Raw genomic sequence first — 24,101 nt, 5'->3', positions numbered from 1 at the left:
GCGGTTGAACTTGCTCTGATAAGAGGGAAAGAAATCGGATCCATCCTATCCTCTTTCTGAAGCTGTCCTTTGAAGCCGCGGGGGGGGGTTTTGTGTGCAAGCTGGTGTCTTATTCCTGTGTCCTCTAGGCCAGAAGGGACGTAACGATGCCAAAATCATCTATGCAAAACGGGACGTTGGGTGACGGGAGGGGTAGAAAATCTTCACGCGGCTTCAATCTGCTCTCCGTGGCAAAGATTTCTCTGGGAAGGGGAAAAATGTCCGGGGCAGAGCAGGGTGATCCCTCCCCCCAGTACCTTGCTGCTTCTGGGGATTTCCTAACCTTGGAATATCCTATTTAATAGCTACCAACGGGCTTGTCCTCCTTGAACTCATTTAATTCTCTTTTGAACCTATTTATGGGGTTTGGCTGCATTGCTGAATACATTCCACAGCTTAATTATGTGCTATGAAAAGTAATTTCCTTTAGTTGTCTTTTAAACCTACTGCCTGATAACTACAGAGCAACCAATAAAAAGCATCCTGAAAAAAAAAAAAGAGTAATCGTTTCCTAGTCCCCTTCTCTGCATTACTTTTTATGTATAATGTGAAACTGGATTTTCAGCAATGTCTTTGCCGATCTAAAATAATCTTTGGCTGTGTTTTACGCTCCTCTGGGACTTCTACATTCCAGACTGTCCTGGTTACTCTTTCCTAGGTCTAGTATATATAGTTTATATTTTTTTATTATTTTTATTTAAAGGACTGCAGTGGCACGAACACGCGGGATGTGAGCGCTTCTTGGTGGACTTGCCCGATGCTGTGGTCTCTGTCCTGTTTACTCCTTCCCAGTAATTCCTGACACTTGGAATAGGGAAGGTGGCACACAACAGCGCTTTGGGATTCCCCTGGGATCCCTGCTGATCCTCAGTACCGTCTTACCACCAAGGCATGAAGACGCTAAACTCATGACCGGTACCATCTTGTTATGGTTCATTTAATCTGTGACATCTTCAAGCTTATTTTTTTCTGACATCTCAGTTTGACGTAGCCTAGTCATTCAGGTTTTTCCTCAAATAAGAAAGACTTCAGCATGGGAATGTCCCTTATATTTGAATTTAGTCTTCCTGCTAAGGCCTTATTTTTGGTTGCTTTTTTCTCTCCTTGTTTATCCATCAGCTATTCCCCACACCCGCTCACATGCCATTTCCTAGTAGATTCCTTTACTGAAGCTTTAATTTTCTTTTATCGTCTCCATTTTAGTTTAGTTTCTATGGGAACAGAGACAAAGATGGAAATGGAAACTACCTGCTCTTGTCTTCCTACCGGGACACGTCTTTTGTATATACAGTGCAGTAGTTGAGAGGAGCTGAAGTTCAGGAGGCTGCTTGGCTTCATCCAACAGGTCTTGTGTGAGCGAGCGGTGGGGTTGATCAGGCAGTGGGTTACAACACAACGTTGTTATATTCTGCTTTATCTACACGCAGGGGTAAAAAGAGCTGGGAAACCTCTGCGGGAGCATCTGTGAGCAGAAATACTGGCAAGGCCGACTCTGCCCTCCTAGGAACTGTTCCTGGCTGTTAAGCCTGAGATCTCCAGTGGTGAATCTCATCCCAAATCTCATGGATTTTGATTCCCAGTGGAAGCGCGGCATTGCAGCAGGGATGGGTTTTCTGCTTTGGGAGCTCTTGAGATGGTGCTCGGCGAAACGCTGGAGAACATCAGATGTGCCTTTTGGGTCTCAGCTCCTGAGCACGTGGTGGAGTCAGCTCATGGCGGGGAGGAGGTGGCACGTTGAAATGATGCTTTCCCTTGATCGGAGGGAGATGCACGTTCCCCTGCCCTGCGTGGGCAAGGCAGCTTCTGCGCATGAAGCAAATGCTAAACAAATGGCAACGCTTAGGTTTGTTCCTTCTGCATTTTACAAGGTTTTTCTCACAGCTCGCCCATGATTAGGGAAGACTGATTTCCTTTGTACTCGCCCGTTGTTGCTTCAACAGACCTTTGCAAAGGAGCGAAGGCTTAGGCAAGGTCTCTGCAGTTCCCATAGTGATTGTAATATTAATATTTAAAAGCGGCGTTCCAGATTATCCAGATATCTATTTCTTCAGAAAAGAAAGGAGCTGGCAAGAGCCGTAGTTCCTGGTGTCAAAGCTGGCGGAGAGAGCTGGGAGGCTTAACCTTATGCAAAAATACTCCTCCATGGTTTGGCTTCCAGAAATGCTGAAGAAGAGCCTGGCTAGCTGGGAGCAAGTGGCCCAGGAGCTTTCTCAGAAAGCATTTCAAGTGAACCGCCTGCAGCAACGGCATATCTAAATACGTGTTGCCCCAGTTTAACCGGGGCCAGGAATTACTTAGTGCCTGTAATTTAGATTGCAAATTACTCTTGAGTTGCAAATCTCATGTTCATATCTCTAGCAAATAAAAGGCGCCAAATGACTTAGGGGAAGTTTAGTGCAGACACTGTCGGTTCTGCCATGCTGTGTTGCCCCACGTGCGTGCGTACCCCTTCCAGAGCCGCTGTGTGAGCAAGGGTCTCCAAAACAGCATCTCTCGAACCAGGATCGCTGGTGGTCTGTGAAAAGCAAGCGATCTGCCTGCCGTTTCTTTTTCAGCTGCCAAATTCCCTCCAGACGACTAAAATACACGATGGTTTTCCATGCGAGCGCTGTCATCAGGCTGCTCTGCCTTCAAATGGCAAAGGGGGGTGGCTGGGATGATGCAGCACTGAGCAGAAAGGCGGCGGAGATGCCTTCAAGCACCCCGCACGCAGCAGGAAAAGGGACCCTCAAAGGTCTTTCAACGTATGGTGTGGCAGGCTGGTGTTGAAAAGAAAAAGATCCTGCTTGTTTGAAGGTTTCAACTTTTAAGCTAAAAGAAGGTAAGTTCAGACTAGATATTAGGAAGAATGGTTTTATGTTGAGGGTGAAACACTGGCACAGGTTTCCCAGAGAGGTGGTAGATGCCCCATCCCTGGAAGTGTTCAAGCCCAGGTGGGATGGGGCTTTGGGCAACCCGATCTGGTTGAAGATGTCCCTGCTCATTGCAGGGAGTTAGACTAGAGGGGCTTTAAAGGTCCCTTCCAACCCAAACCACTCGATGATTTGATGATTCTATGAAACATAGTGATTCAGCGCCATTAAACTGAAAATCAGTTTTCCCAGGCTTGCTTGCTAGGTGGCATCTCATCTTCTCCCAAGCGAGTCGCTTGGGCTCCCTGGCTCTGCCTCACTTCCTTCTGTCCCTGGAGCTGCCCTCCTTCGCTGGGGGGCATGAAGGAGAAAAAGTCCAGGCTTGCAGGGGATCACTTATTTACGCTCATTTTCCCGGTCCTTTTTCTGCTGCAAGTTGAACCATGCTGCCAGAGAGGGAGCATGAGATTTTTCTCTTTTTTCTTTTTTCTTTTTTTTTTTAAATTTCTGAACAGGGTAGGTGGTTGTTGTGCAACTCGGAGAAGTTATTTATACATTTCTGTACTCTGTCCCTATCTTGCAGCGTGCTTTCCTCCTCCAGTGCGGCCGTGGGCGGAGAACTGCAGCTCCATTTCTTCCTGGAACGTCTTTTTTGTTCACTTTATTACCAGAAACAAAAGCTGGAGGTACCGAGTTAGACTTATAAGCCTGGGGGCAAGAGTTTCATCTTCTTTTTCACGTCTTTCCAAGGCATTGATCATTCTGGCTTTGGACCCAAAAATATCTTCTAGGGCAGTAATTTTTCAGCAGGGGTGTGCAGACTGCCGGAGACATAGGAGACCTGGGGTTTGTGGAGGTTGGCACACAAAGCGATAATATCCACGGCGTCCCACTGCTCGAGGAACGCCTCTCCTTCGTACAAACAGTCCCAAAAACCTGTAGGCAGGATCAGGAACTCGCTGCGTCACTCTCATTAACGAGCCTCTGTTGTGGCACTAATTGCTTGAAGCTTCCTCTGAAGATGAAGGGTGTGTGCGTGGAGGGGGATGCTTCTCGGTGAGGGTCAGCACTTCTTGGTGTAAATCCTGGCGCTCTCCCAAAGGCAAGAAGTAATTTGGGGTAGTTTGGGCATGGTGTCTGGGAGACTGAGGATGACAGCTCCTGTGGAAGGGCACGATGCCCTACAGAGCCCAAACTTGTCGGAGAACGCAGTAATGAAATACTTTGGGGCATGTCCGTCTGCCCAGTGTAGCTCACATCTAACTCTAAGAAAAACTTAAAACCAATCTGACTTCCAGTCTAATAAATACAAAATGTCTGAAGATCGCGTTGAGTGGAATAGGCTCTGACACTCTCATGAAAGGCTTCCTTAGCGTGTTCCTCTGAAGCTCGTCATCTGATGTGGACAGAGATGGTAAGTGGTAGGGAGGAGAGCAGTCAAAGTCCTGTCTGCTGGGAAGGTGTGAGAGACCGGCCCTGGGAAAATCCAGTTTGTGCCAGTCTTTATCCTACAACAGGGGTACCACTGGAGATAGAGTGGTGACAGTATGGTTGGGACCATGTTTGGCCATGATTATGGATGATACAGGTACTCTGAGGTTACATCTGAGCCCCCGTGCTCCCTTAGGAGCTCCTGAGCATCCTTGACCTTGTGATGGCCTTCAGCACTCGATAGCGGTCTGGAGTGAGCTCTGCATCCCCATCACGTCCTTGTGATCTTGGTTCTTCTCTGCTTTTCCTAGTGTCTTAAATTAGCTTGAAATTTCTGGAACCTTGCTTTGATGCTTTGCTTTTTTTTTTTTTTCTTTCCCCATGGTTCCTTTCCATTCTACCTACACAAGTAAATTAGAAATGTTTTTTCACAGAAAAGAATATAGTTTGAATCTGGAGATGCTGTGAGCAGTCACTAAGCACTTGAGGACTTGGTCGCATGCAAAAAGTTTGAAAGTTTGAGATTTCCTGATTATGTTCAGAGAACAGATCTGGAAATGTCAGAGCGCGCCATCTCTGAGGTACCAAAGCTGTAAATTTAGGACAGTTTCTGTATAGTTGATGTTTTTAAAACAAAAATCAATCCTCTAAAAGCAGTGGTTTGACTCCATGAGTTTGAAAGCACAGAGCTTTTGATCTTGTTTGATGCGTAAAGCAGGTCAGTTGAGAAGTCATCCCTAGCTGCACTTACTCACCGCTCCTGCATCTCTTCAGACTTCAATGTATAGGTTGTGCTGCTGCTTTTTGAACTGGTGGAGGTCTCTGGATACAGCGGGTATGTTTTAGTCTCCCCGTAAAATCATAGAATCATCAAATGGTTTGGGTTGGAAGGGACCTTTAAAGGTCATCTGGTCCAACCCCCTGCAATGAGCAGGGACATCTTCAGCCAAATCAGGTTGCTCAAAGCCCCATCCAACCTGACCTTGAATATTTCCAGGGATGGGACATCTACCACCTCTCTGGGCAACATGTGCCAGTGTTTCACCACCCTCACGGTAAAAAATTTCTTCCTTAGATCCAGTCTGAATCGCCCCTCTTTTAGTTTAAAACCATTCCCCCTTGTCCTATCTGTACAGGCCCTGCTAAAAAGTCTGTCCCCATCTTTCTCAGGAGCACAGTTTAAGTATTGAAAGGCCACAGTAAGGTCTCCCTGGAGCCTTCTCTTCTCCAGGCTGAACCACCCCAACTCTCTCAGCCTGAGGTCTCCATAGCAGAGGCGCTCCAGCCCTCAGATCATCTCCATGGCCTCCTCTGGCCTCGCTCCAACAGCTCCATGTCCTTCTTGTGCTGGGGACCCCCGAGCTGGACGCAGTACTGCGGGGGGGTCTCACCAGAGCAGAGGGGGACAATCCCCTCCCTTGACCTGCTGGCCACACTGCTGGGGATGCAGCCCAGGACACGGGTGGCTTTCTGGGCTGAGAGCGCACGTTGCTGGGTCATGTCCAGCTTTTCATCCATATGGGGAGAGGGGGCAATATCAGGCTAAATCAGAGCTCAGGATCCAGCTTGATACTCCAGCAGCTCCTTGCCTTGATCCGTAACTGCATAAAGACCCCGAACCTTGCAGCTCGTAAGGATTTGGAAAGAAATCCAGCACGTGACTGCCAGCAGCGCTGCATCCCCTGCTAGGCAGTAGCTATTTCAGGACAGTGGGAGAAAACAAAGAAAGACCTCTGCTCTGTCCTGACATGTATCTGCAGTAATTTCAGCGAAGGGGAAAGTGCTGACAAGGCAGAGATTGAACTCTAAAGCCACCTTAGGAAATAATAAACTTTTCTATCAAAGCGAATCAGTTGTATATTGGCCTGAGTCTTTGCTCATCCCTTTCAAATAAAATAAAAAAAAGGAAAATCCTGCTCCGGCAGGCAAGAGCCGTCGGCTGCGTGTATTAACGCCGCGCTGCTTTGATGGGGAAGGGATCTGACTTTCTTTGCAATGTCAGGGGAAGGTTAGCAGGCTGATGCGGCGAAAATTAGACGTGATGTAACTATCGCAGCGCCAGTCGACGGCATGAATATTACGGCATGGCGTGCGTGACGAGGCTGTCAGGAGAAGTTAATAAGTGTTGGTTTTGTGGGTAGCGGGGGGTCCGTTCCCACGACGGGAGAGCGGGATCTCAAACCTTACGGCTCGGAAAAAGAGAAAGAAAACTTCCATTTGATAGGGGTTGGCAGGGAAACGGAGCGGAGATGCTGGCTGCAAGGCTCTCCCGCTGGCTGATGCACTCGCGATTTCTGGGGTTGATAAGAAATATGACATTTTTTTATGCTGAGGGTGGTGAAGCACTGGCACAGGTTGCCCAGAGAGGTGGTAGGTGCCCCATCCCTGGAAACAATCAAGGTCAGGTTGGACAGAGCCCTGAGCAACCTGATCTAGATGAAGATACATTATTAGCATGAAAAGAAGATGCATTATTAGCATGAAAAAGCAGCAAAAACCCCGTTTTCACACAAACCGTGGCCGATTGGTGTTGTTCCTCTAAGAGCATCATTAACACAAGCAGGTTCTTTGTCAGGAGAAGAAGCTCCAAGGTCCGAGCAAACAGAAAAGCCCTTCTCTGGATGCTGTTTGTGATGAAGAGCTTTCTCCCTGTCTTGCTCAGCAGTTTTGCAGGCTGGTGACCCTGGTGATGACTGGTATCGATCGGTGGGTGCATGAGGAGCTTGTGCATCTCAGCTACAAAAAAAAAAAAACAATCCAAAAATCCATCATGCCCTGATACAGGACTGTGCAGACAGCTCAGTGGGAGCTGATCCAGCTGCACAGCCCTACGAAAGCTCGTGCAGAGGGATGGAGCCAGCAGGAGCATTAGGTGATGGTTTTGTGGTCTCCTTAAAGAGCTGTAAGTTTTGTGATGGTCACTGGGTGGTGTCTGTTTGTGGAGAGACCTGCAGATCCACCTGGACCGTGCTGGTGGGCCAACTCCTCCAGGGATGGGTGGAGATCAGGGGTCTGTGCTGGGGAGTGCAGAAATGGGAGAAAATCTAAGGATGGAGGTGTTAATATGTTTAAAAAGGGAGGGGGAGTTGTTAATTGAGCCCAAAAGAACTAAATGACAGCTGCCCCTTCCCCCTGGGCAGAAGTGCATAGTCACATTGGTTTCCTGAGTCATTAATGCCTGATTTCATAGCACCAAAAATGTGCCCGCTACCCAAAATTTGTGGATTCTGGGCTTTGAAACACTTAAACTACTTCATGCACGTGGGTTGGGGCAATCCCCAGTATCCACACAGGCTGGGGGATGGATGGATGGATGGATGGATGGATGGAGAGCGGCCCTGCAGAGAAGGACTTGGGGGTGTTGGTGGACGAGAAGCTCAACATGACCCGGGCAATGTGCGCTTGCAGCCCAGAAAGCCAACCGTGTCCTGGGCTGCATCCCCAGCAGTGTGACCAGAAGGTCGAGGGAGGGGATTCTGCCCCTCTACTCCACTCTGGTGAGACCCCCCTGCAGTACTGCATCCAGCTCGGGGGTCCCCAGCACAAGAAGGACACGGAGCTGTTGGAGCGAGGCCAGAGGAGGCCACGGAGATGCTGCGAGGGCTGGAGCACCTCTGCTCTGGAGACAGGCTGAGAGAGTTGGGGTGGTTCAGCCTGGAGAAGAGAAGGCTGCGGGGAGACCTTAGAGCCCCTTCCAGTCCCTGCAGGGGCTCCAGGAAAGCTGGAGAGGAGCTGGTGCCAAGGGCAGGGAGTGCCAGGCCAAGGGGAATGGCCTGAAGCTGCAGGAGGGGAGATGGAGATGGGATGTGAGGCAGAAATCCTTCCCTGTGAGGGTGCTGAGGCCCTGGCACAGGGTGCCCAGAGAAGCTGTGGCTGCCCCTGGCTCCCTGGCAGTGTTCAAGGCCAGGTTGGATGGGGCTTTGGGCAACCTGGGCTAGTGGAGGGTGTCCCTGCCCATGGCAGGGGGGTTGGATCTAGGTGATCTTTAAGGTCCCTTCCAACCCAAACCATGATTCAATGATTCTGTGCAGAAGAACTACTCTTCTACTCCCACACAGAAGATGTGGTGATGTGGTTCAGCCTAGTTCCCTGCGAGGGAGGGGAACTGAAATTACTTTGTGACCATCACAGAAGACATTTGCCCAGGGACCATTACTGTGGTGTGGTGGATGCAGGACAACTGGAGTCAATCTGCAACACGGATGGCTTGCGATTTTGGCAGGGAGCATACCCAATTTTGGGATTCATCTATCAGCGTGACTCTCTAGGCAGGAGGAAGGAGGGTGAGGAGCGGCGTGCGTGGGCAGCACAGCGATTTCGTGGTTTGGCTTTCCAGGAGAGCAAACAGTGGAGACGCAGAAGCTGTTTGCCCAGTTTCTGCGGGCTTGCTGAGGACCCACGTGTCGGCCAGCTCTCGTGTCACGTTGCATCCCCATTTAACAACTCCCCGGTTCAGCACCTGCACCCTGAGCAGGTAACTCCTGCTCGGTGGGAAAAGTTGGAGGTTTTTTGGTAACTCCGTCCCACTCAAAGCTTTTCTGCCAGCTCCAGCTGCCGTAGCAAAAAGCTCTGCTCCTTTGGTAGCCTGCCCTGTTTTTTTTTTCAAGCTGCCTGCATCTGTCAGGCCAGTTAGCAAAGAAGTATTATACCTTTCGGGTTAACGATGTATTTTCATAAAAATGTTCATTGGCACTGAAATTACTAGTGCAGAAACAAACCCCAGCTCCCAAACACTTTGATATTCTGCTAACTATTATCTACCTACAGTTAATACTGGGTTTTTTGCTGACGCTCAGCAATTCTGTATCTGTGCTGTGCCTGCATTCAGCAGTCCAGGCTTTCTAAGGCTTGGCACCGAGGAACTACCTTTTTCTGATGGCTAAAATATTTTTTTTTAAGTAAAATATCCCTGCAAAATAACATGTATAATAAATAAAATAATGTGCATAACAACCTAAATTGTTCTTCTCAGTCAGGGTGTTTAAGAATCAAAGCAACATAGTGTAGATTATATTCTAGATTATAGATCATCCCTGGAAATGTTCAAGGTTGGACAGGGCTCTGAGCAACCTGTTCTGGCTGAAGATGTCCCTGCTCATTGCAGGTGGGTTGGACTAGATGACCTTTAAAGGTCCTTTCCAACCCCAACCATTCGATGATTCTATGATTAATTTATTATTTTCTATTTATTTATTTTATATGGTGGGAATGAGGTGGGAATCATCGTCTTTGTGGGACTGTGCACGAACGCGGGGATTTTGGTTCTTGGAACATGTGTGGATCTGGAACACCACCATGCCTAAGTGATCACCCCGGGGGTGAGGAAGTTGGGGAACAGAGCACCTCAAGTGCTGTAGAGCTGCTTCCAATGCTGCTTGATCCTCCTGGGCACAGTTTGTGCCTTCTTAGAGGGTTCAAGAGTCAAAAAAAAAAAAAAAAAAAATCCTCCAGCTTCTTCCCCTTCCAGTTACACAGATCTTTGCTCTGAGCCGTTTCCTTCTGATTGAGACGCCCGCCGAATCGATGCGGGCTTCTGACCCCATTATGCTCTGATATAGAAAGATGCTTGCTCGGCTATTTTTCCCTTGTAACTGCAGTTATCAATAAATCCCAAGTCATTTTAAGCGTAAAATACTTTGAAATTTAAGCTTCTCCTAATCGGATTGGCTCAGGGCATTAATTGCTGTGGTGTCAGGAGGGATATGGAGGAGGATTTCTGGAGTGATGTCTGGACAAGGCATGGGTAATATTGAGCGGTGGGTCACTCAACAAGCAACACCCAAGTTGCCCAAGAGCCTCCATGGTTCTCTGAGGCCACATTAACCTTAATGATACAAATTCTGGCTTGGTAAAACCCAACTTCTATCACAACACGAGCACTGTAAGCCCTCTGATGGCCCCCGTGCCTCGGGATTGTTGTTATGAACCATCGTTCGTCATCACAGCCTAAACATGGTATGGGAGGTTCATCATCCCGTGCATGCCCACGGTCCATCAGGAGGACCCTCTTGCGCTCACTGCATGGGGAGGTGACCGACAGCATCCCCCGAGCATCCCTTCGTCACTCCCTACCTTCGGCGCAAAAAAATAAAAGGGTTTCCAAGGAGATGGCATTGCCGTGTGTTAAATACGCAGTGACTGGTGCCACGACAATTAAACCGATGGGACGCGTGGTGGAAACAACTGAAAACGATGAGTCGGAGGACCTGAACAGCGGGATGTCCTTGCAGGGTTTCTACAGCAACAAAGTGAGGCGGGTATTTGTTCTCTGCCGGCTTTCTCGCCGCGTCTCCAATCCCGTATTGCTCTGGGGTGGAGGAGGGAATACATAGCATCATCGCTGTGGGACCGGATCTCCTTCCTAGGGAAGCTCAGGGTGATGATCCTCTCCTTTAGCAAAATAAGGCACCTGAAACTTGAAGTTCAGTTGATTCTTGTGGCCTTTTGAATAAAGTTATAAAGTTAAACTAAGTCAGGGTTCGTTTCAACTGGCTTTGCATTTTCAGAAATCTAATCTCAGCATCAACTGGGCTCCTTTTCTGGACAGTGCAGGGAAAAAAATGGATTTTGGGTGAGTCTCTGGGCTTTTTGGAGCCTTTCCTTTACAATAAGGTGGAGGTTTTCTAGGCAGCACCGTGTGTCTGAGGCTCCCTGGGCACCTTTCACTCTCCTGCATCAGTTATAAATCCCTTTAACCCAACAGCAATAACATCTGCAATGTCTTGGACCACACTCAACGGGCTATTTAAATTTAGATTACTGCACTGCACGGTGCTATGGTGAGATTGGTCTGAGTCTATTTGGCTACCAGAGCTTGCAGCAGACTTTACTACCCATCACGGAGGGGTTTTGGCTGAAGCAGTAAATAATGACGGTAATTCTGGGCCAAGACTGCATCTGGTACCCAGATTAGTTATGCTGCACCTACTAGCTAGCAGCAGCACGTCGCCCACCTGCCTGTTATCCCCGCTGCTGTCTTATTGCGTCATACCTGGGAAGTACTATGTGTGGACTCTATTTCGGGCAAATATCGAGAGTTTTAGCCCTGAAGTTTGTGTTTCTGGGAGAAAAAATGCAACATTTTTTACAAAGCTTAAGACAGGATCTGGAATAAGACATGCCTTTATCGGGACCCTGTCTCCTAGTCCCATGGGGTTTTCTCTCCAAATTCGCTGTCGCATGGGTACATCAGCTTCCCTGTCTGTGCCACAGGTCCAGCCGCTCCAGACCTGTGGATTTCGTTTGACTTTCAGGCAGATGAATCTCAGATTTGTGTATCTGACGGAAGATTTTTGTTGTTCTCCCTTTCTGTTGCCCAGCGTGGGGCTGAGGACGGTGGCCCTTGGCTATTGATCCTCTGCTTTGCAAAGGTGCGGCATATTGAGCTGCTTGAGTTGATGAATTACCCCAGTAAATTAAAAGGCTGGGGAGAAAGGAGAACTGTGAACGCTAAATTTCTTCTTCTCCAATGGCAGGGAAAATGATGATGCAGAGAGAGAGGACCTGTAGCCCAGACACTGCTCGACGTTATTAAGCTGATAATTCACAGTGCAAACCAAGAGGAAATTAAGGGCTCTGGGACGAAAGGTCCTCACATTTCCTTAACGCACTGACTTTTTCTTTTGGGGTGCTGCAGACTTTGACCCTGGCTGGTTTATGGCCCATGATGATCCAATTCTGTTGGGTCAAAACAGACTTTGGTCTTTTTCAAGGTCCATGGAGCTATTTTTATCCTATCCTGTCCTATCCTATCCTATCCTATCCTATCCCATTTCTAGTCTAGTCTAGTCTACTTTATTTTTGCTTCCCTGTGATAACCATGGAGTGCTTGAGCTCTCCTTTCACCCTAGAAGAGCCCTGGATAAAGGACTTTTTATTCCTCCCTGATGCAGATAGCCCAATATCTTCTTGGTAGGAAGATCCAAAGTCCTGCTGAAGCAGCTTCCCTCGACTCCATGGAGGTTATTTTAAACTAAGGTGGTCAAAAAGAAGCATTAAAACTGGGACCAAAGCGCTGACGTCCATCTAGGGCCAAAATAATTTCAATTTAAAATGCTGGATCGGTGCATCACGCTGAGACCCATATTAAAGCCTTCAGTGGAAACCTGGAGGAAATATTTAACTCTGCAAAGCTTGAGTTGGCCTCCAGCTGTACTGTCATGCTGCATTAAGGCTGCTCGTTAGGTCTGAGTTCTGCAGAATGAGATGAGGCATCGTCTAGGATTTCCACTTCTCCGAGTGCTTAGTCTCCGCTCTGCAAGGAAAGGCTGCTCGTTAGGTCTGAGTTTTGCAGAATGAGACGAGGCATGGTCTAGGATTTCCACTTCTCCGAGTGCTTTTAGTCTCTGTTCTGCAAGGAAAAGCTTAACTGTGGCTCTTTCTCTCTATGCCAAGAAGAGCTGGATACGTTTTCATCATGTAGGTATGTTTATTCAAACCTGGAAACCTCTGGCACCTGAAAAAAAACCCTCCTTTTTTTCAATCCAGTGGTTTAAATCGAGTTGGAAGATGAGCTGGACCTGACGGAGGGCTTAGGGCCAGGCTGCCAGCGTCTCCGGCTGCCGGGGGGCCCATAAGTGCTCCCCCCCCCCTACTCCCCGAGGACTTTTTTTCTTGCAAGTGCTTGAGCAAATTGGGCATTTCTGAAAACCCCACAGGGGACTCGCTCCCGGTAAAAGGCGGCGAGATGCCATCCGTCACTTGTCTGACTCACTGAATGTGTCAGTTTTAAATGCCACCTAGTTTGATAAGCTTCACTTAGCACGCTGGGGGCTTTTTATTTTATTTTTTTTTCCTTATCTATTTCTATACCTTTCTTAACAGACTTGTAAATGCAGACGAGGACAAATTCCAAGTAAGAAATTTTAGTTAATACGAACATCCCTTGTGTCTTTTTACATAAGCCCACACAAAAATGAAGAGTACGAATAAGATGCGGCAGCCCGAAAGCCTCGGGTGTCCCCTGGATTAGCAAAAGGTGACACCTGCAGTGTTTGGGGTAATCTGAAAAATCGGTTAAATTGTCTGTTCTTTGGGATTACGACTTCTTTTAATCCTCTTTTGCATTTCTAAGCTCCGTTTACTGCTTTATGATTTCAATAACCGCCTTCGCTGTGTTTCCGAGTGAGCTGGGTCACCGCGTTGGGCTGATGGTGCCTGGCCCTCAGCTCAGCAGGGGTTGAGGCGATGGGAGGAGGGTTAAACCAGATTTTCTGCTCCGTGTTTTGGTGATGAGCTCCATACTCTATGCAGACACCAACGTGAGACCGACTCCTAATTTAATAAATGCGCGGGGGCGGGGGGAGGGGGACACCGAGCAGCGTGTAGCTGATCTCTTCTCCCTGGGATCCAGTGATAGGATCCATGGGAACGGTTCAAAGCTGCAGCAGGGGAGGTTTAGACTGGACGTTAGGAAGCATTTCTTTACCGAAGGGTGGTCAAACACTGGAACAGGCGTCCTAGAGAGGTGGTCAATGCCCCAAGCCTGTCAGTGTTTAAGAGACGTTTGGACAATGACCTTAATAACATGCTTCAACTTTTGGTCAGTCCTGCAGTGGTCAGGCAGTTGGACCAGATGATTGTGTAGGTCCCTTCCAACTGAGAATATTCTGTTCTATTCTGTTCTATTGTATTACATTCCATCCTAGCCTCGCCTAGCCTAGCCTAGCCTAGCCTAGCCTGTTCCATTCCATCCCATGGCATCCCATCCCATCCCATCCCATCCCATTCCATTCCATTCCATTCCATCCTACCCTACTCTACCCTATCCTATCCTATCCTATCCTATTCCATTCCTGTCCAGTCCAGTCCATTCTAGCCTAGCCTAGCCTAGCCTATTGCATTCCATCCCATCCTATCCCATTCCTTCCATTCTGTCCTACCCTATCCTATCCAATTCCATTCTATCCCATCCCCATCCCATCCCATCCCATTCCTTCAATTCTGTCCTACCCTACCCTATCCAATTCCATTCCATTCCATTCCTCCACATGGAGCCCAAGATGCGGTTGGGTCTGTTCAGTCCTGGCTGGCTCCATCCCTCCCACCGCTGGGTTTCGGTGCTGATGCAGCCTGTGCTTACAGCTGAGTTGAGGTGTGTGGTTGAGGCGGGTGGTTTGGGGAAGGTGCTGGAGGTGGGACGCGCGCGCCGGAGAGCTGGCACCTTTGCCCGGTGTTGAAATCGAGGCAAAGGGGTTATCTGGCTGTCAGACTTGCTGAATTCCCCTGGGAGCTGAAAACCAGGGACTGGTTTGTAGCCCTTCGCGAGTACTGTGTTTAGTGTAAATAGTGCTGCGGGACTCGGCATCGATGGGGGAGGAAGAAAGAGTTGCTGTCCTCACCCAAGCCGCTCTTCTTCTCCATCCTGCCTCCCCAGATGCTGCAAGCGTTGAATCATAGAATGGTTTGGGTTGGAAGGGACCTTCAAAGATCATCTAGTTGAAGCGTCTTTCTCTCTCTCTGTTTGTTCTCCTTCAGGCTGGAATGGGTGGAAATCATCGAGCCTCGAACCCGGGAGCGCATGTACGCCAACCTCATCACGGGGGAGTGCGTGTGGGACCCTCCCGCCGGGGTGCGGATCAAACGCACAAATGAAAACCAGTGGTGGGAGCTCTTCGACCCCAACACCTCCCGTTTCTACTACTACAATGCCACCACGCAGAGGACAGTGTGGCACCGGCCACAGAACTGCGATATCATCCCTCTGGCCAAGCTGCAGACCCTGAAGCAGAACACAGAGTCACCAAGGGCTTCCACGGAGAACAGTCCCGGGAGGAGCAGCAATGTCAGCAGGGAGGGCAGCACCAGTTCCTCCCTGGAGCAGGAGCTGGAGGGCAGCGAGAAGGTGCAGGAGCAGAGGTCGAGCCGTCAGTCAACCCAGTATGCAGTAGTGAAAGAAGAAACAGAAAGGTAAAAGCAAGGCTGGCTCTGCCGGCACATCACAGGCGCGTGCGACTGAGCTCGGTGATGGGTTGGCGCAATAAAATTGCAAGTTCAGATAATCTCCCAGTGCTGTGGAAGAGCGGGGAGCAGAGCCCTCGTCCTGCAGCTCTTTATTTCTGTTGTGCAGAGGTATTTTATGGATGGCTCCTCCAGGTAGATTGCTCGTGGGTCTGTGCACCAAGTCTTAGAGAACGGGTTTGCTCCTCCATAAAACAATCATAGCAGGAGGAGGTGTAAGCACCTGTGAAAGGTGTTTCTCCTTGTCAGGGGCAACTTAGATGTTCCCTCTGGAAAGGTACATTAGAGAAATAATTTCTTGTCCTCTGAAATACATGGGTTTAGAGAGTGGCGTGGTTTCAAATGATTTCCCTGGATAAGATCTCCCTAGTAAGGCAGCGTGATTCATGCTGCAACCACGGGTTGTCCCACTGGTCTGCAGAGCTCCTAACAGGGATGATTTCTCTCGTAAAGGAGAAGCTTCAAACTGAGCAGTGAGTGAGTGCTCAGTTTCTAAGGTCCAGCTGTGTATGGACAACGTACCGCGACGTCTGCGTTGCTGCTCTGTGCGTTTCGTTTCATGCTTTTATGGCTTGCAAGCTGCAGATCAGGAGGTTCATTATTTAATACATTTGTATTCTCTTCGATGATGCCTCTTGCAACGTTAATAACCGAACAGCGTCACCGGCGAGCAATCAGCAGCGCAACTTCTGCTCGCAGCTAGCTCTGCTTCCTTACAGCTGGCGCACAGAAACTGCGGCTATGCGATCTCACGGTCACGCAGGACGGGAACAGGAACTCCCAGCTCAGCAAGTGCTTTCATGTGGGACCTCAGGCGCAGCCTTGCCTCCACGCGTCTAGCCCGTGAGGGTAGGCTTAATCTCCCTGAGCTTTTGGAAGATCCTCTGATAAAATCGCTGCGTGTGGGGATGGTATCTTTCCTCCCAAGGCAGGTGGTGTTGGGAGAGGCAGATAGTTTTGATGTTCGGTCACAAGGATGCTGGGTGAGCTGGCTGTCGCTCGCTGCAGGCAGACGCGGCTGCGCACGGTGGCCAGGTCTGGCTGGGTCTGTTCAGGGTACGCTGCCAGCTATTTGAGCCAGTCTTTGCTAGCCCATTGCCAAAAATACCGAGCCCTGACCTTCGATAGGACACTAAATCCTCAGCTGTGGGGAATACAGATTCCCTCTGGAGTGGCAATGCTTTCTCAAATGAAACTAGCAGCATCCAGAAGAGCCACAACCCTCCTGCCCACCCCGCGTCTTGCTTCATTTGACTGTAACGGAGATGGAGAATATATTTCTCCCAGCCCTTTGTGCTGGGCGTTGCACAGATACGGCAAAACAATGCCTTTCTTGAAGAGTTTCAGGATAAAGACCAAGGGACTCCAGGCAGCCTTTGGAGTTGTGCTGAAAACCGCTTCTCCTTTCTCCCAGGGCCCTGTTGTTGTGCTGGCTGGCCCATGTGTGAGCAAACATCTCCTCTCCCTCCCATCTTCTTCCTCCCAGCACCAAACGCTTTCCTCGCCCAGATCTGCAACTCTGCTTCGCTGCCCTACACCTCCATCCCACCCAGGTTCACCTTCCCACCACCACTTTCTGGGTTGCCCAATTCTTCCTTCTTCCATCCAGTTCCACGCTGCTGATGTTTATGGCCTTCCTGTCCCGGCATGTGTCCTTCTTGCAAGCTGCGTAGGTGATGCCAAGCGTCAAGAGAAATAAATGAGGTGCTGCCTGCATCATGCCCGGGCGGGGTTTCCTGGCACTTACGCTCATTTGGAGGGATCCCATCTCCCATACCTGAGTTTGGATGGGCAGGGGACGTCATCCTGGGTACAGGGAACAGGAGCGACAACAGTTGGAGCCTGTTTGGGGGTTTGCAGACCAGAATCATGGGGGTTTCTTTCTAGGATTGCAGTTGCTGTTTCATAATGTGCTCCCCTTGAGGGAGTCCTCCATGTTGCAGCAAGCTGGGCTCAGGGACTCCCTTTCTTTCCCAGGTTTTTACTCCTGTAGCTCCATTTTTTACACAGCGAGCACCTGGGATGGATTTTCCACCTCTCCCTGATGGGCATGGCCAACAGCTTCTCTTGCAGCTGGCAAATGACCTGCTCAGTGCTCCCAGCCCTTGGGCTGAACTGGTCCCAGTTGCCCATGGGAATGTTGTTTTCTCTCTCCTTTTTTGAACTCCTCATCACTAAGTCTTCTCTGAACCTCACAGCAGATCCAGGAGGAACCTGGATGTCCCTGAAAGGCATGGTCCTCAGTGCTCCCACGGGCAGTAGCAGCCTGTTGCACCAACATCACAGATTTCTGAATCACAGAATCCCAGACTGGTTTGGGTGGAAGGGACCTTCCAAGACCATCTAGTGCAACCCCCTGCCATGGGCAGGGACACCCTCCACTAGCCCAGGTTGCCCAAAGCCCCATCCAACCTGGCCTTGAACACTGCCAGGGAGCCAGGAGCAGCCACAGCTTCTCCGGGCAACCTGTGCCAGGGCCTCAGCACCCTCACAGGGAAGAGTTTCATCCTAAATATCTCATCTCCATCTCCCCTCCTGCAGCTTCAGGCCATGCCCCTTGGCCTGTCACTCCCTGCCCTTGGCACCAGCTCCTCTCCAGCTTTCCTGGAGCCCCTGCAGGGACTGGAAGGGGCTCTAAGGTCTCCCCAGAGCCTTCTCTTCTCCAGGCTGAACCACCCCAACTCTCTCAGCCTGTCTCCAGAGCAGAGGTGCTCCAGCCCTCGCATCATCTCTGTGGTCTCCTCTGGCCTTGCTCCAACAGCTCCATGTCCTTCTTGTGCTGGGGACTCCCGAGCTGGATGCAGCACTGCAGGGGGGTCTCACCAGAGCAGAGGGGCAGAATGCCCTCCCTCGACCTGCTGGTCATGCTGCTGGTGGTGCAGCCCAGGAGATGGTTGGTGAAGCAGGAGCTTGCTCCCAAAGCAGCATGAAGGGCTAACGGGAATCGAGACGATGGGTTTTAATCTCAGCGGCTTCCTGGGGAAGGTCCATTCCCCATAGTACTTGCGTGCTGGACTGCAGAAGCTAGCGTGGATGCTGCAGGTCACTAATCCTGTCCTCCACCCACACATTTTCTCTCCTTTTCCAGTGCTTGGGCTAGGCAGGTGTATCGCGGGATACAAAGCTGCTGGGTACAGTGGGAGGAGGGAAGACTGCACCTGGGCTCTCAAATAGAAGGGCTTAACCTGTGGAAACCTTCTGCTGGCTTTGCTGTTGGAGGAGAGCAAGCCAGCCATGGGGTGGTTTTGCTCCTGGCTGCTGGAAGGCTCTTTCAGCCCCGGCAATTCGTAGCTTTGGCCTTGCCGGGCTGGCACAGAGCAGATACCAAGTCTCCTGGCTTTAAAAATAAAATAAAAATTAAAAAAAAAAAACCCAGATGCCACTAGAGGGAGCAGATATTCCTGCTCAGTGGACAGTTTCCACCTGCATCCCTGGAGGTGACACAACGGTCCTGTCCCTTCAGCTCAGCCAAACATCCCGCTCCAGTGGAAGCACACTAAAGTCGTTTGACCCCCATGTCCTGGCTGGGAAAAAAAAAAAAAAAAAATTTCCTCATTGACCTTCCCTTCTGAGCAACTGGAGTGGGCATGCTGGAAAGCCTGGAGAGCTTTGCTGAGACCTCAAGGTCACAGGGACCCATTAAGGGAAAGATTTCCAAATGTTGAGGAACACTTGGAGGGGGTGAGGATGCTGCTGCGTGGTCTGTCACTGCCACGCATCCTTGCAGCTCTTGCCACGAGGGAGGTCTGGCAGCAAAAATAACCTTATTCCCACCAGAAATGGGATGGGCAGCTGGCTCAAGGGAAGGGGAGATGCTGTGGGTTGAGCCTGGTAGATGTGGTTGAGCCTGGTAGATGCAGCATTTCCAGCAGGCGTGGGGTGGATGGGAAGCTGCAGAAACATCGCTGTAGCGCCAGCAAATCGCGGGCAGCTAAACGGTTAAATCCATGTGGAATGGGTGTGGAAGTGGGTAGAGCACAGGCTGGCGTGCAGGCTCTGCACGCTGCTGGAGACAACTGCCGGGGACGCTGTGACGGGGGTGTTTGCTCCACAGCCCTGGGGATGGCCCATAGCTGGACGACCCGAGGGGGTTTTATCCAGCTCTGATTGCTATAGCAAAGCACAGATGAAGAGGGAGGGCTTGCTTATGCCGATCTGCGGGAAAGCTTCCAGGGATGCAGAGATTTCATCTCCAGAAGCGGCTGATGCTTTCAGGCCCAGGACAGATAAGCCGAACATGAGCTGTGCAAATTAACAATTGATTTTTGATGGCGGCGATAGCAGCTGCAAAGGGCAGAGCCAGTTCAGGCATTTGTGCCTCGAGCTTCTCAGCATTCAGGGTATCTCTGCGTTTTAGTGTGGGTTTCTGACCACGAGCAACTTCCAGACACAAGCTGAAAAAAATACGTATTTCTATACAGAATGTGTAATATCTTCTGTACCTGTCTGAGTCTTAAAACTTAGGAAAGCTGCTTCAGGCAAGGAGCGTTGCAGCGCAGACGAACCGGGTGTTTCTTGTGGTGCTTAAAATATCTGAAGACATGAAAACTTCTGCAGAAGGACGCGGAAAGTACCATGCCTCTTTATACCTGAAGCATGAATAGGAAGCCACTCGACGGAGCTCAGACAGTTGCTGGCTCTCAGTGACCCCGTGGATGAAGTTTTTTTTATTTTACCTTCAAGTTTTCCTTGTAAGCATTAAAATATATACCACCATGGATGCCCTGGCTGAGCAGAGGTGAAATTGTGACTGATAGTGAGGCAGATCTTGAGCTTACGTGATCTCCAGCCCTGCTTTCAGTGACATCTCCGATGCTGCATGCCTGTCTGCCCACCGAAGTGATGGTTTTGACCTGAGGGTCAAACTGCTTTATTTCAGTCTTCCTCGATGAAGAGCACTGCTGCATCCCCTTACTGTAGGGATCATACAACCAAAAAATCATCAAATGGTTTGGGTTGGAAGAGACCTTCAAAGATCATCTAGTCTAAGCCCCCTGCAATGACCACGGACATCTTCAACTAGCTCAGGTTACTCAGAGCCCCGTCCAACTTGATCTTGAATATTTCCAAGGATGGGGAAATCCAGGGTTGGGATGACCTTAGAGGGCTGATTTTGTCAAGGCCAGACCTGCTGGGAGATGCTTAAGCACTTGCTGGGCTCCAAGGTGTTGGAGAATCCTGGGTTGGAGGACCCAGGGCTGCGTCTGAACCTTGCTGTCCATGGGCAGCCAAGGAGAGACCCTGAGATGGGGACGATATGTGCAGTATTGGTGAGGGGGGAAATTATTTGGGGTCACCTCTGCATGGGGGCAGTTGGTGTTTCTGAACCTCAACCCTAACAACCCTGAGATGAGGATGGATCTGGGCATCACATGGTGTGTTGGAGATGACAACTGGAAATACTTCATTTGCATCAAAAGGAGGAAACGGAAGGGGATTATTTGTGAGGCTGGGGAGGGGTGATGTGGGGCAGGTTGAGTATCACTTCAACCAGAGACATGCTTGAAATCTTCTTGGTAGGACAATTTAAAAGGATGTTTTTTCACTTCTTGGTTTTGTTTCTCATAGAAGAACCAAGGTGGGAAGGAAGCTCTGGAGGTCATCTGATTGAACCTCCTGCTCCAAGTTTCATAACATTAAGTCTTACAGTCACTTCGACAAGGTTTCTGGCTAAGCGTTTCCCTCCTGGTCTTAAAAGGGAGGTCAGGGGAAGTGGGCAAGTCTTGAGCAACTGATCTCATTGGAGTTTGCACTGAGGTGCCCCACACCCTGTGGTGACCAGAGGATTTAGGAACCAGAGCATCTGGTTTGGTAGGAGATGGTGGAGGCTGCTCCGAGTCCGTTCCTCATGTCCTCGGTGCCGCAGCGGATCGAGTTGGGGCAGGTTCCATCACACGTGTGCAGGCCGAGGATGCCGTCAGCCCTCACATCCGCAGGGAATGCGCTGTTGCCAAGCGCTTGGGTCTCGCTGGACTTGCCTTATGGTGCTGTAGTGAGATGGGATTTGCACGTAGCTATAATTAGCAGCTGGATCCAGCTCCGCAGACTGCGGTAGGAAGCACGGCTGTGTTGTCTCAACTCGGTGAGCTGGCGTGTGTTCATCTTTGGGATCTCAATAGTAGGTTTGTCTTGGTGGTCAGCAAAGGTAGAGCACTTCCCAGCGGGAATGTCTTGCTTATGCTGTCTTGCCGTAGACTTTGCCTTGCTTGGCTTAAAATGATAACTTTTCTACAAAGCATAACATGTCAGCTGTGAAATCTCCGAGCAGGCTGCTGCCGGCACGTCGGCTGGGTTTTATGTCAGGTCACTGGGTTTTTCTACACTGTCTGAATGTGTCTGTGGTTAGTGGTCCGTGCAGAGTCTTCCTGTTGCTCGAAATCCTTGGAGAAGGCTTGAGGGTGGAGCAGAGAAGACCTCCTCCTTGGACCTCATGCTGTCACCCACGGAGGACTCGGCTGTGCCGCCAGCGAGCAGCATTTCTCCCCTGCTTCACCAGGGAGGGGTGACAAGTGGAGACTTGAAGGACGAGCAGGTGGACCTTCTCCGACCTTCACAAGAACTTTCCTTGGACCACCACACAGGACTCTTTGAGAATAGGGGGTCTTTACCGAAGTCCCGTCTGCTGTGAAATTATGCCCAAGTTATTTCTCAAGACTTGCACTTTTCTTGCAGGTCTCCCCTCCCCGATTCTGAAGCCTGGCGTGACATTGGAGAAGATAAAATGCAGCACTTAGATCTTTCTGGATTAACTGTAGCTGAGCTGAAATAGCTGAGGGGTATTCCCTAACAAACCAGTCCCTGGGACATGGCAGAGCTGTCTGGGGTCGAGGCATGATGGTAATCGGTCCTGTCGTGTGTCGGGCAGAGCGGGGTGGCTGCAGGTAAACGCACGGCTTTAAAACACAAATTCTTGTCCCTGGTGCAGGCAGCAGCCATCTTCTGACTGCAAGAGTCCAAAAAAGCAGCTTTACAGTTTAAAAGATGGCTTAAACCTAGAAAATGTGTTTTGAGTGTCTGGGGAGCTGTTTCTCAGTGCCTCGAGTGAACAAAACCACAATTTTGTTTGCAGTTCTCTCAATTTATATCCTTTTTCTGAAGGCGTTGGGAAGACCTGCCATGCTCGGGTTTGGAGCGCAGGTGGATCAATGACATAAGTCTCTGCAGCATCTGCTGCACGGGGATTTTCCAGGTCCCTGCAGAGATTCTCAGCCCTCCTCCAAAACAAGCCTCCGCTGTGAAGAGAAACCGAGGAAGGATGTGGGGTTGCTTCACAAAGCCGGTCGCAGCAGGGCTGCAGCATCAAGCAGATCCCAAAGACCTTCCTTCCCAACATCTTGCCTCCAGCAGTAGCATAATGCGTGAAATTCAGAGCATTTCTTCACCCAAAGGTTGGATTTTCCCAGCTGGATGACATCTCCATGAGTGGTGGCAGGTCACTTCATGAGGATGCTGTGGGTGCTGGCTACATGGGACATGTTCCTTTCCATCTCAGGGCTTGGGTGTCAAGGAGCTCCTCTCCAGCAGCTGGGTCACCATCACACCGGCAGACCAGCTACGTGGTGGGAGGGGGACCACAAGCCTGCTGCATCTCTGTGCCAAGACCAAGTGGTTCTTCTCGATTTAGAAGCACTCCACCCAGGACAGAAAGCTGTCAGTGGTTCCGCAAGCTGTGAACCCTCACATGGACCCGGTCTCAGCACAGGTTCAGGCAGGGTTTGTAGGATGGGCTTTCTTCTGGGTTGCCGTCTCTTAAAAAACATGTCAAATTGTTCTGCTCTGAGGTCAGAGAACGGGTATTTCGATGCATTGGCGTGCACAGCTCGGACAGAGGAGGGATGGTTGGGTGCCACTTGTCCCCTTCCAGCTGATGAACCCAAGTGCTGATGGCTTCCCACAGAGGAAAAGTGTGGAGGATACATCTAAAACCCATGTAGCTCCAGGAACACCACTTCGGCATTTCTGAAAGTGGAAATAAATAAGCTCTGCTCCTTGTTGCCTTCTCCATCTGCTGGTACCAGAGGACGGAACGTTTCTGCTTCCTGAGCGGACGTTCCCAAGGTCTGGAAAACCCTCCGCAAGCAGCCGAGGTGCAAGCGCCCTGCAAGCACAGACTTCTCCTCTGCGTGGCTGCCATGGAAGGACTTGTTCTGAAACAGCATTTGGTGTCCTTTACATCTCTGTGGTGTGTTCATCTAGAAATGGGCATCTTGGTACTGCCAATATCCCAAGGCTGGAACGGGGCCAGCCATGGCTTAAACAACATTTTTATGGGTTAAATTCATAAAGTTTGGTCAATATTCAATGCTGAGTTAACTAACCATGGGAAGAGTTTTCCAAAGGATGTCCTGAGTTCTCGATGGCCATGTTGACCTGCTTCTGGGTGAAGGTCAGAGAGCTGGAGCACCTCTGCTATGGAGAAGGGCTGAGAGTTGGGGTTGTTCAGCCTGGAGAAGAGAAGGTTCCGGGGAGACCTTATTGTGGCCTTTCAGTACTTAAAGGAGGCTTTTAAAAAAGATCAAGAGAGACTTTGTACCAGGACAAGGGACAACGGTTTTAAGCTGAAAGAGAGGAGGTTTAAATGAGACATAAGGAGGAAATTTTTTACGATGAGGGTAGTGAGGCCCTGGCACAGGTTGCCCAGAGAAGCTGTGGCTGCCCCTGGCTCCCTGGCAGGGTTCAAGGCCAGGTTGGATGGGGCTTTGGGCAACCTGGGCTAGTGGAGGGTGTCCCTGCCCATGGCAGGGGGTTGGATCTGGATGGTGCCTAAGGTCCCTTCCAACCCAAACCATTCGATGATTCGATGAAGTTTTTGCTCCACCA

At 50.0% G+C, this 24,101-nt stretch overlaps 1 protein-coding gene across 3 annotated transcripts in view; it reads left to right on the top strand.

Moving 5' to 3' along the window:
- Nucleotides 1-24,101, top strand: part of ARHGAP39 (Rho GTPase activating protein 39) — a 149,562-nt gene that overhangs the window by 71,907 nt on the left and 53,554 nt on the right. For all 3 annotated transcript variants that reach the window (XM_054817330.1, XM_054817331.1, XM_054817329.1), the window contains exon 2: nucleotides 14,799-15,230. In XM_054817330.1, coding sequence (XP_054673305.1) covers nucleotides 14,799-15,230 — 432 coding nt within the window. The remainder of the gene's footprint in view (nucleotides 1-14,798; nucleotides 15,231-24,101) is intronic.

Source organism: Grus americana, chromosome 2, assembly GCF_028858705.1.
Source record: "Grus americana isolate bGruAme1 chromosome 2, bGruAme1.mat, whole genome shotgun sequence".
Taxonomy (NCBI): domain Eukaryota; kingdom Metazoa; phylum Chordata; class Aves; order Gruiformes; family Gruidae; genus Grus; species Grus americana.
The sequence above is the reverse complement of the archived record's forward strand: the minus strand, read 5'-3'. Positions and strand labels throughout refer to the sequence as shown.